Source organism: Idiotropiscis lumnitzeri, chromosome 14 (assembly GCF_059441095.1).
Source record: "Idiotropiscis lumnitzeri isolate Australia: NSW breed Sydney's pygmy pipehorse chromosome 14, RoL_Ilum_1.0, whole genome shotgun sequence".
Taxonomy (NCBI): Eukaryota; Metazoa; Chordata; class Actinopteri; order Syngnathiformes; family Syngnathidae; genus Idiotropiscis; species Idiotropiscis lumnitzeri.
This window is the reverse complement of record NC_142404.1, coordinates 2,017,009-2,035,931: the sequence shown is the minus strand read 5'-3', so window position 1 is coordinate 2,035,931 and position 18,923 is coordinate 2,017,009. Positions and strand designations below refer to the sequence as shown.

The 18,923-nt window shown below is 40.8% G+C and overlaps 1 protein-coding gene across 8 annotated transcripts; it reads left to right on the top strand.

Annotated features, from left to right (window-relative positions):
* The first annotated feature begins 2,389 nt into the window (after nt 1–2,389).
* On the top strand, nt 2,390–18,835 carry prkag3b (protein kinase, AMP-activated, gamma 3b non-catalytic subunit). 8 transcript variants are annotated; one of them, XM_088314275.1, is made up of 14 exons: nt 2,397–2,725; nt 5,897–5,960; nt 6,970–7,121; nt 7,215–7,296; nt 12,247–12,305; nt 12,429–12,474; nt 12,579–12,633; nt 12,709–12,835; nt 13,714–13,879; nt 14,300–14,337; nt 14,522–14,668; nt 15,435–15,528; nt 17,209–17,545; nt 18,070–18,835. In XM_088314275.1, exons 1-13 carry the CDS (start codon nt 2,708–2,710, stop codon nt 17,346–17,348), a joined length of 1,188 nt encoding a protein of 395 aa, XP_088170401.1. In that variant the 5' UTR covers nt 2,397–2,707; the 3' UTR covers nt 17,349–17,545; nt 18,070–18,835. The 8 variants fall into 8 exon arrangements, with proteins under 8 accessions (XP_088170409.1, XP_088170407.1, XP_088170401.1 ...); XM_088314276.1 differs by lacking the exon at nt 17,209–17,545 and adding an exon at nt 15,589–15,838; XM_088314283.1 differs by having other exon boundaries at nt 2,390–2,725; nt 7,015–7,121; nt 17,209–18,835.
* Nucleotides 18,836–18,923: the final 88 nt, after the last annotated feature.

Below are 18,923 nucleotides of genomic sequence, written 5' to 3'. Positions count from 1 at the left end.
GGTTTGGACTGGCAGGCCAGTCTAATACTCACACTCTTTTTAACACATTCAGAATAGTCGCTTGGTGTTGCCTTACTGAAATAAGCAGTGACGTCCCTGAAAAAGAGGATGGCACATGTTTCTCCAAAAATTGTATGTACTTTTCAGCATGAATGGTGCCTACACAGATTTGTAAGTGGCACATACGCAGCCCCATAACCTCACAGATCATTTGCCTGAGGGATCCGAAATCAGTCCATCCATCCATTATTCGCTTCTCGTCGCTAAGGTAGTAGGTGTGCTGGAGCCTATCCCAGCTGTCTTCGGGCAGTAGGCGGGGTACACCCTGAAATGCAGCCAATTGCAGGCCCCGCAAAGACAAACAACCAACCGCGCACACACTCACACTTATGGCCTATTTCGAGTATTCAGTCAACCTACTATTCACTTTTTTGTTTTGTGAGGGGAAACCGCAGTACCCACGCAGGTATGAGGAGAACGTACAAACTCCGTACAGGAAGGCCGGAGCCTGGGATCGAACCCTGCACCTCTAAACTGTGAGGCAAACGTGCTAACCAGTCATCCATCGTGCTGCCCTCCAACAGCAATGATTTCCCAAAATAATTTTAAATGAGGGCTGGACAGTTAACAGCTTGGGCCCAGAGTAGCCTGCAGCGTTTCTGGTTGTTGAAATATGGCTTTCATTAAGTAGGATTGAGTTTTAACTTTTATTTGTAGATGTAAAATCAAACTGTTAACTGATAGTGGTTTCCTAAAGTGTTTCATAGCCCACAAAGAAATTTCCTTGACTCAACGATGCTGATTTTTAATGTGGTGCCTATGGAGGGATCAAAGGACAGTCATTCAATTGTTTTCAACCTTGTCGCATGCAAAGATTTCTCCAGATTCTCTGAATCTTTTGGTGCTATTATGCTCCACTGATGATGAAACCCCTAAATTTCTTGCTACTGTACCTTGAGGAGTATTTTTCTGACACTTCTTTACTCCTTTCTGCCTTGCTGACTGCAGTCTGTTCACCCTTACTATGGATTGGAGCTGATACGTTTGACTCAAGCCTGATAAAGAAATTTATCTCTGGCATCAAATTCAAAATTAAGAGATTAGTGAAAACAAAACTGTTAATACTCATCAGTTTAACATTAAATATCTTGAGTTTGACTTATAGTCAGCTGTATATAGGAAAATTATTCTAAAATCATTGTATTGATGGTGTCGGGCCAGAACCTCCGATGTCACATTTTTATTTATTTTATTTTATTTTTTACACAAATCGATACTTTTTGTCAGTCCACTTGTGTGGGTGTTAGTTTGAGAAATTATTGATGAATCCGAAGTGTTAAATAGCTTTCCCTCTTTCACATAGCAATATTAATGATTGAAGAAACATGGTGCGCTTTTCATATTTTGACTGATTCATTTAGAGCAGACAATTTTGTTTTAGGTTAATTTTTTACCTGACATGTTTCGGCGAGTCTTTCGCCTTTTCAGAGTGTCACATGATGGTGTCTTGTGACTTGTCTTTATCAGCTGATGTTCTATGAGGGCGTAACTTACCTGTCTAAAAATGACAGGCAAGTACATTTTTTCATAAAATTTTCATCACTACTGTTTCTTGGATTTTCTTGGTTAGATTTCTCCACGAGATTCACATTGTTTACATCTCGATTTGTAAATTGTTGCAAACGGCATTAAACCAATTCGTTTTGGCAGTGTTTAGATATCGTTGTAGGTTACCAGGGCGACTGTCGGTTGTGGGTTCGATCCCTGGCCATTGTGACCACGTTGCTCCTGATGGTATGTCATCAGTCAGTAGATGAGGCAATAGTGTCAAGCGCTTTGAGGACCGAAGGTAGAACAGTGCTCTACAGCCCATTTATCATTTACCAAAATGACAGAGCCAGACTGTTTGTTGATTTGTGGACAGTTTACACTTCTAAATCAATTAGGGGAAAAAAAGCAGTGATGCAAATTGTTCCCATTGTTGTTTTCTGTGTGTATTTCTACTTCTTGTTGAATTATTGGTGCTTCAAACATTTGATGTACTAAAACCACAGATTAAATCAAGATTTATACCTATGAATCATATGTTCAGGGTTGCTGTTTGTGGAACGGACCAGCGACTTAACCCTAATTGCGCAACAAACGCTAAAGGTGCTGCCTTGAATTCTATCTTCCAATTTTATATTTGATGTCGAAAAGATGTCTCATGTTTCTGTGCTTGTACTGATAGAAGATTTGGGGATTTTTCACCATTTGCATTTGCAAGCTGCTGAAAGAAAAGTGTTACAGTGAAGGGTGTCACTGCAACATAATCCCTTCAAAGACAAACATGACAGCCGCTGTCCTGGATCAAATCCGATTTTGTAAGTAGTCCTAATGTGTATACCCTGACTGTTTTTAGCTACCCCGGACCTCCCTCCCTTCCTGACTCTGGGCTGTTGCATGTTTTCACCCACCTCTCCTCGCCTCCCCTCTCTGGCTCTCTTGCTGTGAATGCCACTGGCCTCTCACCACTCGGTCCAGATTTAGACCTCAACTTTTCCCAGACTTTCAGGCCCAGCTGGTTGAATCGTGCTGTACTGCTCCACTTATTCACAACATATCGTCCTCTTCGTCAACATGGGCACAGAACCCTCCAGATGTCGGCCAGTGGATCAACACTTTGGGTTCTGATGCCAAGGGAGTCTGTGCTACCACTTCCCCAATTATGGAGCCTCTCGCCGAGGTAAGACTCCTGTCATCAGTTAGTCGGTTTTCGCTATTTGTATAGAGATGAACAGTGGTTGTCAAACTTTTTTTCCTTACATGCTAACCTGGCAAGTAATGTCTTGTTGTAGGAGCCAGGTAGGGGTCTTGGCAAGGCTGCCTAACAACTATGAAACACCAAAGCTTTTAGCAGTTTTCTGTGTCTGGGTTAGCCTATTAATTCCTGTGGATCCAGAGGCTTTTAGTGGATTCTGTCATCCTTGGGGCTTAACCAATCATGACCAAATAAAACGATTTGGCTTGTGCTGCACACAAACAAGCCTTTTGTGCACCACCTTTTTTCTCAACTTCCATAGCGTAGCAAGATGGGACTAAGACTACACTACTACTACACTAAATTAAACAGCTGAACAATAAATTGATTCCATTCGGAATGGCCCAAAGCGTCAGCAACTTATGTCATTCCGACATGCCACCCATTTTAGGGATCACTTCCTTAAACCAACATGTTGTTCATACTTGTTGAAGCAAAAAAAAACTCTTGATTGAAGCAAAATTCACTTGAGCTAGAGCTGACAGACGAATAAGTCAATAACTGGACATGGGCACTAAGGCTTGGAGGTGAATGGTCCTCTCTTCAGGTCCAAAATGCTGCCGCTCAAGTGCTGACTACAACTAAGAATAGACTGTTATAATTGATAATTGACTGTTGGCTCCATTGTTTACATTTGTGATTCTCTGAATTTTTAAAAGTGGGGGGCAAAGCCTTTACCTGTCCTAAACTGCTTTGGTTGTCTTCCACGATGGATTGTGCCCCTCCTCCTTGTCCTGTGTTAATGTATCTCTATTACTTGGTTGTGCTTACGTAGCAGACATGTTGTCATCTCAGAAAATTTTCTCACATCGATAGATCCGACCTTCTGCCAGGTGTGCTATTTCGTCCGGTTTGCGTCAAGCCCTGGTAATATACAACACAGTTATGGGAAGAAGTCAGTCAACATTTGAGACAGTGCCAGAGACACGTCGACATTAAACAAGGCATGGCTTTTAATCACTTGGTTGAAATGAGATGGGAATATGACTCTGGAAAACTCACGCCCATTGTGCAGGGTTTTTACTTATTAATTGAAGTTCATGGTGGCAGATATTTGAAACTATACAGATGATCCTGAAAGGGACACTTGGATGACCTTAACATTGGGACTTATATAATAGTTTTGCATATAAAAATGACATCAGTACTAAAATGCTCCCCCCAAGGCAAGCGAGGTAATATTGCTTGAATTGTCAGTTCTGTTTTCTAAAACGACGAAGAAAATGCAAATGGACATTACTACTCTATTTCTATAACGAAACCAACCGACTATATCTCCACATACACAACAGGAACACATAGGCCATCACTAACTGCACTTTATTTCTAGTATCACTAAAACATGTCTATCTCATTGCACGACTGTAAATTTTTGCTCAACTGTACATCTGTAATATATCTACATTCTATTGTTAAGCACTTATAGATAGATGCAAACTACATTTCTTTGCTCTTGACTCTGTTGTGTGCAATGACAATAAAGTTGAATTCTATTCTATTCCATACTCTTGCTTGTCCACTTCCAACTGTGAAGCATAAAAGCGTTCTGCACAGTAATTTACATTTATGGACATAAAATGTGAGCTCATGTGATCACCTCCATGAAATCAAAACTACCGTGTGGATCAATTCTCCGCTTACACAGGCTCAAGTAAACAAGAGCATGAATAAGCACACGGACTCTACTAGTTATATTTCAGACATTTAGCTACCCTAAAAATGCGTCAACTCTAAGTAGGCAGACGGCGGCCAGTGGCGGGCACACACCTCCCCGCCCCCTCCACCCATCTCCCCGACTTCAGCCTCTGTAAATATCCTGACTGGTGCTTTCTGTCCCGCACGGTGTAACTGTGATCAACAAAAAAGCAGCGAGCTAGTGTGCGTGTCCTCCCATCCTTATATATGTAACTTCCGCATTTCCTCATTCTCATATATATTGGCCACCAAGAGGTTAATACTTTTTGATATGGCGCACCTGTATATAAACAGCAGCAACTCTTTATTGGGGAAGGAAAAAAAAAAGATATACAAGCCGTGCGATGCTATAAGCCGCAGTTTTCTATGTTGAAATAATTTAGTTGTTTACTGTATGTACAGAACGATTTTGTACTGTAAATGCACATAAAGGTACATACACAGACTCTTAAAAGTCTGCCTTTTACCACAGCAACGACTAATTAAAACTAATTAAAACAGAACAGACCCAAGAGAGAGAAAAAATGTATTTATTTACCGTGTTTAACGAACTATGGAGCACTCCGACCGGTGAAAGAAAAATCCACAGAAAAGCCGCACTGTTGTAAAAGCCGCAGGGTTCAAAATCTAGGAAAAAGGTAGCGGCTTATAGTTCGGAAAATACGGTACAATGATCTCCAATAGAGAGTTTGTAACCGGAACATGGGGCGAGTGGAGGGTGGTGTGGGCATATTCCTCATTAAAAGTTGGTGTTTTTCCAAGTCATAACTTGTTTCCTAATTTCGCCAAAATGACTGGATAAAAAAGAAAATGATTACTAATTTCAGTTACCTGATTGAAAAATATATTAACTGAGCTTGTTAGTGAAAAACGGGCTGTCTAAATCCTTTAAGAGTTTAGAAGCAGAGGTCCTCGAAAGCAGCGTGTGCATATATCGATAATTGGGCTTAATATGAGAATCCATTTTACATACGAGGAAACTTGCAATTGTCGGTGGAGATTTTGGCTTTTGTATGGTGTGCTCATCTCCAGGACTACACACTAGATGAATGGTAACAACACAAAATTCACTGTTAGGATTTTTAGTGGTCTTTTTTTGTGACATTGTTTGTCTTTTTACGTTCTGGGTGCATCATTCGTCACCTGTACAATCCGTAGCAGGTGTCTCGTACTTCAGCTGTAACAAAATGTATCACAAAAAATTCAGTACGATTTATGCATTTAACTATTGATAACTGTGTAGTTTTTCAGTGACGTACTGCATCTTGTTATTATCTGTTCTATTCTGTTTACTACTCTAATGTTGCTTTTAATAAGGTATATATAACACAGCTTTTTCATTTTGTGTCATTAGATTGTGCAGGCGTACCTAAAATTTTGTCAAACGTGCTTCTCTTCCAGGTGCCGTTATTTGAGATGGAAATGGACGAGGACGAGAGGGCTCATGTCTTAATGGCAAACAATGGTAATAAAGATGTTGACTACACGAATGTCCAAGTAATAATTAGCCATGGGTCATGTCCTCTACTTCCTAGTGGAAAACCGCCCCTTCTTCATCAGTTGGCCAATGAATTATTGTTGTATTGCACTGGAGAGGGGAGCTCTCTAATCTCGTTCCACACTTGAGTACAATGACAATAAAGGGATTTCTGATTCTGATTCTGATTCTGATTTGTTTATCGCCGTAGTTTAAATGTGTGAATTGTCAGTTGAAAAATAGGTATGTTGATGTAAAAAAAAAAGAGAGATTTGCAAATCCGATATTCTTCACAGGATCACTTGAGACTAATTAAAGGACGTTTCTGTTACCCCGCTTAATAGGACAGATGGGTTCTTTCGATGGCAAATGCTGTAGATAGCACGTTGTCGTCTGCTACCAGGCTTGCTATCCAGTTTTGTGGAATTACAGACAACCTATCCTATTATTTTGCACATAACTGTGTGAAAATACCTTCCATAAACCTTAAAGTGACTTCTTCCTTGTGCAACTGTTTACAACTTCCACTTGGTTTATCCTCCTCACAACACAGGTTCCGGTGGATTAATTTGGCTTTTTTGAAAAAAATAAAATAATAATAATAATAATAATAATATTTTGTGGTATTTCTGGCTTTGCAACCCAAAACACAAGTTTTTTCCAATTTTTCAGTACAGATTAGCGGAAGTAAAACCTTTCTGCTACCTCCAGGCATCTAGGTGCCTATATTTTTATTTATGAAATGGTTTACAGCAGGGGTGTCCAAGTCTAGTCCTTGAGAGGCCCTATCCATCCTGTTTTTTTAGATGTCTCCATCCTCCAGAACACCTGATTCCAATGATCAGGATTGTTGTCAGGCTTCTGAAGAGTTTGCTGATAATCTGATCATTTGAATGAGGTGTGTTGGAGGAGGGAGACGTATAAAACGAGCTGGACAGGCGTTGCCGAGGAACAGACTTGGACACTCCTGATTTATAGAGCATGTGTGTTATGACAGGCAGTTGTACACCAACATGGATGGATGCTGTGGCGCCCCCTGCAGGTCCGGAGCGAGATGCCTTAATTTACATGAATTTCATGAAGAACCACAGCTGCTACGATGCCGTTCCCACCAGCTCTAAGCTAGTCATCTTTGACACCGCACTGCAGGTAGTTCAAGAGTAAACATATTGAATGCATATATACCCTCATTCATTGAAAAAAAATAATGACTAGATTTGTATTTTGTGTGTTTTTGTGAAGGTCAAGAAGGCTTTCTTTGCTCTGGTGGCTAACGGTGTACGAGCAGCACCTCTGTGGGACAATAAGATCAAATGTTTTGTAGGTGAGTCGCACTTTTTAAATTATTTTTTTTTTTTTTACCTTTGTGACTGACCCACTTACATGTGTTTCATTCGCTGCTGACTTGCAAGTTCAGTCCCTTGCTCAGCTTAACACACACACGCGCACGCACCCCACCCCCCCCCCCCCACGCACACACGCACACACACACGCGCTCACTCACTCGCCACTTAGGTACACTTGCTAGCCACTGCCAGCAAGTGTACAGTACCAAACCACAGACAACAGGCTGTGTATTTAGTTGTTGTTTGTTTTTGTTATTGTTGTGCGTGTGTGGGTGTGTGTTTTAAAAATGGTGAAAGTGTAAAAGTATTTGCCTCTCTTCCTGATTTCAGAATTTTTTGCTTATTCATCACACTTCATACATTTTTTTTTCTGAGTCTCTTTGGCACATTTTGTCAGTTATGGAATTTAAATTTGCAAAACATTTCTCAAAACAATTCCTCCAAATAGCAAAATTTTATGGTTCCCCTGAAAAAGCCATTTTCTTGCTCAAGCTCATTAGTACCGCTTTCAAAAGTAAAAAAAACAAAAACGTGAAAAGTAAGTACCGAAGCACTTTAAAAGGCCAAGGACATACGGGGGCGATGCCAATGACGGAACTGCCCACGTTGCGGACAGCGGACGGATCAGCAAAATATTGCGAGGTGCCCATCTCTGGGAAAGACGTCAACATATTCGCAACTACCAATCAGATGAAAACTGTTTTTCTATATCATTGGGGCAGCATGGCTGAGTGGATTATTCTGGTTGTCTCCCAACCCGAAGGTTGGGGGGTTCCATCCTCAAACCCTGTGACCATGTTGAAATATCCTATCCCATTGGTGTATGAATGGGTGAAGGCTTTGTAAAGTACGGAGCCCCCCAGGGGACATTGGGGAAATATTTAAGATTGCGTTATAATGCAATACTTTGCAATATATTGCAATAGTTAATGCAAAAAAAAACGTAATACTATTGCGTTATATTGCAATACTAATTGCGTTATAACGCAATACTATTACAATATAACGCAATAGCTTTGCGTTATATTGCAATAATTTATTTTTTTTTAATTGCAAAATAACGCAAATTATTTTGTGATGGAACGAGAGATTCCACTTCCGGGTTGCTTACCCCTAGTAACTTAGCTTAGAAAAAAGGGATCCTGCTCAAATTTGCTTCACTTACTCAAAATGATCCTAGAAATACACAGAATAAGTCACTTGATGGTTGGGGGTAATAATTTTGTGATTGGAGGCACCTGACAGAATCAGTATCCCCTGGTAACTTTGCCTAAGAAAGAAGGATCCTGCTCATACTTGCTGCAGTTCCTCAAAATGATCTCAGTAATACACAGTTAGTCCTTTGATTGTTGGGCTTCACCAGTTTGATCACCAGTGAGGTTACTGCCTGCCATCATATACATATTGTTTTGAGTTGTGTAGTTGTTTGATGCTTTGAAGACGTATATGGATGTCCTACTGTGTAAGTGGTCTTTGAATGCATCTCGAGTCCGACGCAGAACGCAAGTGACTTTATTTTGTTTCTCTTTTGCTACTCTTGACGTGGCTGTCGATGGTTACAAAGAAAAATCAAACTCTCAATTGAAATACAATTATGTGTTCTCTACCAGGAGACCACCTGTATGTATCTTCCCACTTAAATTTGATCAATCTGGAAAAATGATAGCCCACTTCACTAATCCTCTCCCCCCTTTTTATTGCGTTCGATCACTGAAATTCATTAGTCGCTTCATTGATTGCAAAACTTCTTTGGCCAAACAAATGCAAAAGCAGGTAATTTCCCCCCAATTGCGGCGGAGTCAAATGCTTACTTTACGTGTTAAAACACCGCATCCATGCACCCGACATCGCCTCTTTACAAGTCTAGGACCCGGAAGTGTACGTCTTTTCCCTTGTAAAATAACATTGCGTTATATTGCAATAATTATTTTTCATTGCAATATAACGCAATAAAAAAAGGAAAACTTATTGCATTTTAACGCAATAGCATTGCGTTTTTTTTTTTTTTGCATTAACTATTGCAATATATTGCAAAGTTTTGCATTATAACGCAATCTTAAATATTTCCCCAATGTCCCCTGGGGGTCTCCGTAGTAAAGTGCTTACGGCACCATGAAAAAATAAACAAAATCCATACCATTGGCCAAGACGTGTTTGTTTTCAAGTTGAAGTGGGCATAAGTTGTGTTGTTCATATGACTTTGGTGGCATTTTATCATAGTTTTTGGACATTTGGCCATCTTAAAGGAAGGCTTCATTAATTCTACATGTGTAGCTTCCATCCATCCATTATCTATACCGCTTCTCCTCACGAAGGTCGCGGGGGGCGCTGGAGCCTATCCCAGCTATCTTTGGGCAGTAGGCGGGGGACACTCCAGATTGGTTGCCAGCCAATCGCAGGGCACCATGTATAGCTTGATTGCTATTAATTAGTTAAGCTTGGGAAAAAGCTGAAAAATACACCCTTATATTGATATATTTAAATTTTGTGGCAACACACTGGTATGTCCATATTGGGTCCAATGAGACATTGATTTCGTTTAGCAAAAATTTTTAAGCGGCCGACCAGAAACCACAAACAAGATGCACATGTGGCATGTTATTCCACAATTTTGACAAAAACTTTACTTGCGAGAGTTTTGTCGAGCCCACGTGTGCACAAGGATAGGCAGGCTCCCGCGAGTGTGCAGTGAACATTTCTGTAAAGATTAGTCATTTACAGTGTGAGAGGGAACGTCACACAGTTAACTTTAAAAACTAATGCCTTGCCGAGTATTTTTAACGGTTGGCTGACCTGCGCGAGGGACGATCTGTCCTTCTTCTCAGTCTCAACCCTTCACAATCGCAGCAGGTTTTGGCTTCCAAGTCATTATCTCCAAAATGCAAGCGGAGAAGCATTGTAAATTACCGTATTTCCGCAACCATAAGACGCACTTTAAAGTCCCAAATATTCCACTAAACAGACAAGGCGCCCTGTAATGCGACGCGCCATGTGTGTAGACTGAGAGCCACAGACCTGTACACGTGCTATTGTGTCAAGCAACAGGCCTCTTCACTCTCAGGGATTTTCAGAGTGCATGTTAGCACACCCTGCTGGTCAAAGGCTGAGATCACTGTATGCAGAATTAACTGTGACAAATAAATTGTCTATACCTCTTTTGGGGATGGTTTGAGACATTAAGTAGTTAGAACAGACCAGTATGTATTTGTGTGAGAAAGCTGGACAAAAGGGCAGCTGTCCACGATGTTGTATAGACTGTCTTATTATATTATTGCAAGCAAGAAACATCACAGGTTTAGACAACAGACTGCAACAAAAAAAAACACTGCTTAAAGCACACCACTCACATCGCTCCATCTGATTGGCTGAGGCTGATAGGCTCCCAGAATGCATTGCAACTTTTTGTGTTATTTTTATTTCTTTTTGGGATATGAATGGCATGAGAGATGCATGTTTTGTGTTAATTGTATTTCTTTGTTTGATTGTTTGCTTGTATGTTGTTCAGTGATAGTTTTGGTTTTGATTTAAAACCGTGACTCTAAGGAGTGTGGCGACAAGTGACATCCCTCCCCTGACTTTGCTGGTTAGCTTAATTCTCACGTGAGCTTCATAGCATCAGTGTTACTGTCATTTACAAAGCTACCTTTTCTCCAAATGAGGGCTAGTATGCGTGAGCGAGCATGCACCTCATCGTGCAATGCGGCAAGTGTATGTGTTAAATACAGAAACCACAACTCACACTGCACCCTTTCATACAGCATGTCTTTTGGTCCTGAAAATATGGTAGAAAAAAAAAAAAGAAAGGCAATAACCAAAGCAGCACAGTGTTAGGTAAAAGATTTGAGGACATGCTGTATTACTTCCAGCATTACCTTCCATGTGGCACTTCCAAACAAGCACAATTTTTGCTGCACTTCCCGATGCACTTGTTCTCAAAATGTATTTTGTTCCAAATGTCGCATCTTTCACACCAAAAGTAGAATATGACTTGGTTGAATTACAGTATTCATAGTATTAGCTGGAAACAATATGGCGTCATTCTGTCAGGATTAACGCTATCCATAGCTGTGTGGGTATATCATTGTGTAGTCTAGTCCAAAGTTAACACGTTACGGTTCGCTACTGATGCGTTCATTGAACATAGCAGCCAGCTATATTAGGCAGCCAGATATCAAATTTTTACTACTGTACAGATGTGAATTTTTCCCTTTGAACCTTTTTCAGACATTGTCGGCAGCCAGCCCGGGTAGCACTCAGCCCGAGTGGCAGCGAGCTAGCCCGTGGCAAACAATTGTTCAGGCCACATACAATGCTAAACGACCGAAGTCACAACCTTCGAACTGGTGCTTTATACCCCGCAACATGCTTATGACCGTGGCCTGCCAAGGAGTAGTGTGTAATGTGCATAACTCCAGTCCTCCTGGGAAGAATGGAACCTTTGGACCCAGCATAAGAAAATCTTGTGAAGGCGTGTGGACAGGTAAATCGGGATATTCTCAGAGGTTAATGTGGGCATAGGTAGAGATGTCCGCATAAATTTTGATGACAACTGATCAGTTTTCTGACATAAGTGACAGATGCGACACGCTACACACCACACATTTTTCAAAAAAGATTGCAATCACACCTACCTTTATGCGAACCCTTTATCATAAGCAAAACGGTTGAGTAAACATAGATGTGGCAAAGTGCTTGTGGCAAAGAACACTCGTCAACACTGCCTTGAAATTCCCTCTCTTTGCAGGAACAAAACTGGTCCATTTGCATGCCCTTTTTTTTGTTTTGTACACTCAAAAAGATGCTTCCCAGAATGCGAACGATGCATCGCCAGGATTGCCGAACAAAAGCATTTTCGTTGTTAGGGCGTTGCTATGGGTCTAACTAGGAATCTAGGTGTTTAGGTGTTTTCAGATTATGTTTGCATGCAGGAATGCTGACCATCACAGACTTCATCAACATTCTCCATCGTTATTACAAATCTCCTCTGGTGAGCCAATTGATGTTTCCTTTTTGCATCAAATAAATGCTCAATGTTTACATCTTGACCTGCCTTTTGGCCATTTTGGAGCCACTGAACAAGCCAGTTGATGGATGCTTGTGTTGACTACAGGTTCAGATCTACGAGTTGGAGGAGCACAAGATAGAGACATGGCGAGGCACGTATACATGACACAGGAGTGTAAAAATAGCGCACCGAAAGTGTACTTGTCATCGAATCTCAAGTTCTCTTATGTGCTGAACCTACTTCCCCTCTCGGCAGATATCTATTTGCAGTACTCCACCAACAAGCTCATCAGCATCACCCCCGAGGCCAGGTCAATACCCCCCTTTTTTTTAAATTGTCAAGTTGTTGGACATCTGTTTAAAAGACTGTATTATCCTCCCTCTAGTCTGTTTGATGCTATCTACTCACTGTTAAAGAACAAGATTCACAGACTTCCTGTCATCGACCCGACATCAGGGAATGTCCTGCATATCTTGACACACAAACGAATCCTCAAATTCCTCCACATATTTGTAAGCATCACAATTTTAATGGTCACCCACATGTTCGTGATTTGCTATTCACAGATTTGGACCACCACTGGACCCGAATATTTTGTGTTTTTGTGCTCTGGCCTAATACACAGTAAAAATATATAATATAGGATGTCCTAAAAGTTACTATAGACTTCTTATTTTTTAAATTATTATTAAAATTGTGTCTGGAATCATTTGGACAGATGAGCATTTAGGCCTCTCACTTTCCCTTTCCTATGGATCACCAAGTCACATTGGAGCAGGATTGAAAAACAGTTCACAGAGCCAAGTTTTTATGTCCCAATGGCAGTTCAGTGGAAGATCACATTGCTCCAACGTGTGGTGTAGTTAGATTTATACGTTAGTATTTCAAGTTTTTCGAAACAGGATCTGTTCTTCACAAACCACACCGTGGAGGGCTTGCTTCTACCTCCAAGAATGAAAATAATCAAATCCTGGAGAGGGAAAGTTTATCCAGTGAGTTGCACTGGAACTCAGCATTTAGACAAAAGCTTGATTCAAATGATATTTCAGAGAGTCATAGTTTTATCCGTCCTGACGTCAGCTTGTTGAACGTCATAATATTCCACTTAAATCTGAAACTGGTGTTGAACTGCAGTGTGAGATATAAGGGACAGAAAACCGTTTTGCCAGGGGTCAGGTTTGCAACACTGTTACAATATCAATTGGCTGGAATGATGTGTTTGCAAAAACCTCAACGCTTACGATATCAAATGATAGCCTCACATCTGTAATTTTTGTGGGTGCTAATTACTTACAGATTTTTGCTATTTGAAGATGAGTTTAATCCCACTGTGTAACACCTTTATTGTGTTTGGCTGTTTTTATTTAATACGGTATGTCTCCTTCACCAGGGTTCTATGATTCAGAAGCCGTGGTTCCTTCAGAAACAGATCAGTCAGCTGGCCATTGGTACCTTTAAGCAGATCGCAACAGTGCAGGAATCGGCGTCGGTCTACGACGCTCTGAGCATCTTTGTGGAGCGACGAGTGTCCGCTCTGCCTGTGGTCAATGAGCAAGGTAGCTCACCAATCCACAAGAGCCAGAGCCGTAACATAAGTCTGGCAATTAACCGCGACACAATAGCGGCAACACAATCAAAACAATTTCATTCACTGTAGATCCAGTTGGGTTTTCTTCAAACATCAATGTTATGTTTCTTGACAACGTGAACTTCTGCTGTTAATGTTACAATTTGGTTTGGCTAATTTGCTCAGATTTGCTCATATTCTGCAAACATATAATTTGCTTTTATCATGAGAAATTACAAATATTTTTAAGTGCAGGTCAACTTCTCTACTAGGTTGAGCAGCTACTTTGTTTTAGGGTAATTCCGATAAATTTCCCCATTGTGGGACTATCAAAGGACATCTTTATCTTTATCTTTAAAAAGTTCAAAAGATAGCTAGTGTTCAGGTCTTTTTCCCATTCCATTCGCAGGTAAAGTGGTGGCGCTATACTCCAGATTTGATGTCATTGTAAGTTTCACAAGTTCATCACGTCATGCATGAATTTCCTAAGTTTTACTGCAACTTCATATAGATTACTTGGATTTGGGGCCTCAAAACTAACAATTGTGCATTTTGTCACATACAGACATAGATGAAAAATTTCAAATCGCTTAACCCTCCAATTCTAATCTTGCTTTGGTCTGTATGAAAGAATCTTGCAGCCCAGAAGAACTACAACAACTTGGACATGACCATGACAGAGGCTGTTGCCTCCAGAACGTGCTGCATGGAAGGAGTGCTTAAATGTTACCCTCATGAAACCTTAGAGACCATCATTGACCGCATTGCTAAGGCCGAGGTAAGAGTTATTGTTTTCTTGCTTTCTTGCGACGACACTGTGACTTTGCATTTATGCAGCCTACTACTTGAGTATGAACTAATTATTGTGATCTGTTGGTTGGTGTTCAGTTGCAACATCCGTTATGCATCCATTGTTTTTAAGAAGTCATCGATCTATTTTCTGTACTACTTATCCCTAATGACTTTGGGCGTGAGGCGGGCTAAATCCTGGACTGGTCACCAGCCAAACACGGGACACATACAAAGCACATTCATCTAAGGACAATTTTGAGTCTTAATTTAAAATTAACATATGAGGTATGACAGTTTTCATCTGACACGCCTCGTCCATTTTGGAATGTGGAATGTAGCCGTCGTAACTAGAGAAAACCAATGCAAGCATGGGGAGAACATGCAAACTAAAGCGCAGATTCAAACCCTTAAACTCAGAACTGTGAGGCAGAGATGCTAACCACTTGTGGACTGTGCCGCCTAGAATAGTAATAATAATAGTAAAAAAATATATATAATTGATGATGCTCTAGGATTAATGTTTTTGTTTTCTCATGATCACTTCGACAACATCAACAACTCCAACATCGTTGTGTTGGTTGCTATCAGGTAGCGGTCATATTAAGCTTTGATTGCTTCAAGACATACACTGCACAGTCAAGATAAGACAAAATGCCCAACTCGCCATGTAGCTAACTGAGGTATACAATAGTGACAAAGTTGTTCACTCTCAAGTAGTAATGTCGCATTGACTTGTGTTGCGGCTTTGCTAGGTACATCGTTTAGTGTTGGTTGATGTCAAAGATGTGGTGAGAGGAATCATCTCACTGTCAGACATCCTCCAGGCCCTGGTCCTCAGCCCAGCAGGTATTGACGCACTGTGCACCTAACCCCACCTCCATACGTGTGCCTTGCTTTCTCTCTCAGTCCTCCCCCGGATGTGTGGCGGGCCCACTTCTTATCCCCAAAGGCCACGACTGGCTTCTCGTGGTCCACGTGCCGCCATCTCCTGTATTGGCTTATGTTCCGACCACTTTTTCCATTCCTAAATATTACCATCTACAAAATCATTCATCATCCTTCAGCAAAAGGCAGAGAGCGTATTCTGCAGCTCTTCTAAACACCTTCATGACTCCAGCAGAAAATGTTGTCAGTTCCTCTGCCCCTCACTTTGCAGGTAGGAAGCCGCAAGCAAGCCCACGCAAGCTTTTATTTGAGTTTTTCAAGTCAAGAGCCCTCATTTGTTTTTATTAATGTTGTTTTTTTGTTTGCTTTGCGTTTTTGCTTTGTGAGCCAGAGTTTAATTTGTATGAGCGGGACTTGATATTTGAGGTGTCTCAGAAAGCGAACATTTAAAAAAAAAAAAGGCTAACAAGGCACCTGACCAAAAAATACTTCATTAACAATACAAACGATACAATACAATACATCTTTATTTATGTAACGCATTTCACAACAGCTGGAGTTGCAACAAGGCACTTTCCAAATGGTGTAATATAAATTAGCAGGTAATTAGAACACAAATTGAAACACAGCAACATATACACAATAGATACTAGAAGATCAGCAGAACAGTGACAATCTCATGTTGAGTTGAAAGCTAAAGAATAAAAATGTCTTCAAACGGGTTTTAAAAGTGGCCTTCCATAGAGAAGGACCGGCCGGCAACAGAAAGGGCGTGATCCCCCTGAGGCTCCGCTTAGTCCTCGGCACCTCCAGCAGCATGTGGTCCGCAGACCTGAGGCAGCGGGCTGGTGCGTAAGGGTGGAGGAGCTCAGAGAGGTACACTGGGTCGAGGCCATTTAAAGCTAGCTTTGAAGACAAACAGAAGTATCTTAAAGTAAACTCTAAAGTGCACTGGGAGCCAGTGAAGAGAGGCTAAGATTGGGGTTATATGATCCGTCTTCCGAGCCCAAGTCAAAAGGCAAACAGCAGCAGTATTTTGGACCAGTTGGAGGCGCTTGAGGGAGGACTGGCTGACTCCAAAGTAAAGTGCATTACAGTAATCTAGCCTAGATGTAACGAAGGCATGGATTACTGTTTCTAAGTGCTGTTGGGAAAGAAAGGGCTTCACTTTATCCAGCTGCCTAAGATGAAAGAAGCTGGTTCAAACCTTGGGAGGTTCCGCCCAGGCGCCAGCCCAACAACAACAACAACAACAACAACAGCACTGACTTGCCGATCTAATTTAAAATCACTGTCCTGTTTAAAACCCAAGTTTGAGACTGTTGGCTTTAGATAAGATGTCAGGGGGCCAAGGTCCAGACGGTTGAGAGTAGAATGACCACTGGGACCGAACACCATAACTTCTGTCTTCTTTTCATTAAAATCCAGAGAAATTAAGTGACAACTACATTTTGATTTCCTATAGGGATTATAATTTATTTTTTTTTGCTCAGTGGTACATTGATCTGTCATCTTTATAGCAATGGAAGGAAATTCCATGTTTTTGTAGGATGGAACCTAGGGGCAGCAAGCATAACGAAAACAGCAAACAAACATACATACATACAGAAATCAATTATCTGTTCTGCTTTGCCTCACAAGGGTCGCGGGCGTGTTGCAGCCTATCCTTGCTATCTTCAGGCAGTCGGCAGGATACACCCAGAACTGGTTGCCAGCCAATCGCAGGGCATACATTGGCGATCAACCATACGCACCTGTACTCACGCCTAGGGACAATTTAGAGAACCCACACAGGCACAGGAAGTACATGCAAACTCCACAGATGGCCGGAGCCGAAATCGAGCCCTGCACCTCTGTGCTGTGAGGCCATCGCGCTAACCAGTCGTCACTGTGCTGCCCAGTACTGAAACCATGAAGCGTAATCTCAGTTTTGAAATTTTTTTTATTTTGGATGATTCACCCAATGGTATAAAATAATGTAAGTAAATAATGTCTTTATTGCTCTTTTCTTGTTGTAAAAGTTAAAAGGTTAATGTCAAGCCCTGCTTATGAATGAGCTTCAGTGATGCCAAAGTGAAGTGGTAAAATAAAAACACAGCTTGCGATGCATTTTTACTTTTAGTTGTTCATTCAACGAAAACACTCGCAAAGAGCATGGAGAAGATGCCAACAGTGACCTAATCAAATCAATTTATGAGTAAAATTAGTTAAGATGGCCATGGAGCAAACTAAGTTTGCAAGTCAAGGTACCACTGTAGTTAATACCTTGGGGTTGTCAGTGTACACTGGAGCCGTCAAAATGTAGTCAGCTCTGGAGTTCAGCCTAAACTTTCTGGAAAACCTGCATTGTCTGTAAGGGGGCTTGCTTTGTTCCATATTGTGGACTGTGCTGCTTCAAGTGCAAGCACACTGGTTATCAAGCACTTTTTTAAGCCTTGTATAAGTTGTACCTTGCTTATTGCAGAATAATTTCTCATCAGTTTTCTGGCGTTTATCTTTCAGATTTTATGAGTGGACGTTTTTTCAAGAAGGAGGAAAATAAGATAACTGAGGAGAGTGGTTGTGAACAAGTGTGACCAACCAACCCAAGTTAAATTCACCAGGGAAATTGCGAATCATTGTGATGAAAATTGTGGGACTTCAATCCATGTTTCTTTATTGAGACATTTTATTTCATCAAAGGAAGCATACCTGAATGAAGCGGACTTTGACGGAAAACATGGTGTGAAACAAATAACAAAATAGTCATGTGATGTTTGTGCTTTGTAAATTTTTGCCTTTAGATTGTTCACATTTTGAAAATAGTTTTTCAGTTTTATTTAGATGCACCTGCACTAATTTTACTGTACAAAACACAAATCTGTAAATACGTTTCTCCATAGTTCATAGCCACGCAAAAGACATATTTTACAAGCAATAATGTATGCTTACAATACAGTATTACTGTATAGAATTGTCTTAAAGGATGTCTTACATCTTTCATGAAATCTCCATTTGTTTTATTTCTTGACTGTGAATAGCTTTAACATCATGATATTTATATCATGCATCTCTACCTGCAGACTTGAATTTTTTTGTATGTATTTATTCACAGCCCTTGTTAGGATAGGCAGGTTTGGCTAATGGATGGTTAGATGGTAGATTTTATTTTTTTTAATCCCTGCATTTTTCAAGCCCTCTGTGGATTCTTGGGGCTTTCACCATATATGGTAGTTGGTCACTAAGGTACAATTTTAATTCTGCTCATTCACAATAAAGGAAATGTCTAATGTTATATTTGTCTTATTATGGCAGATGGTCTGTATGAGCGTGAGCTCGGCTGACTGCTTTGTTTACAAGAGGAGGGTTTGTTAACT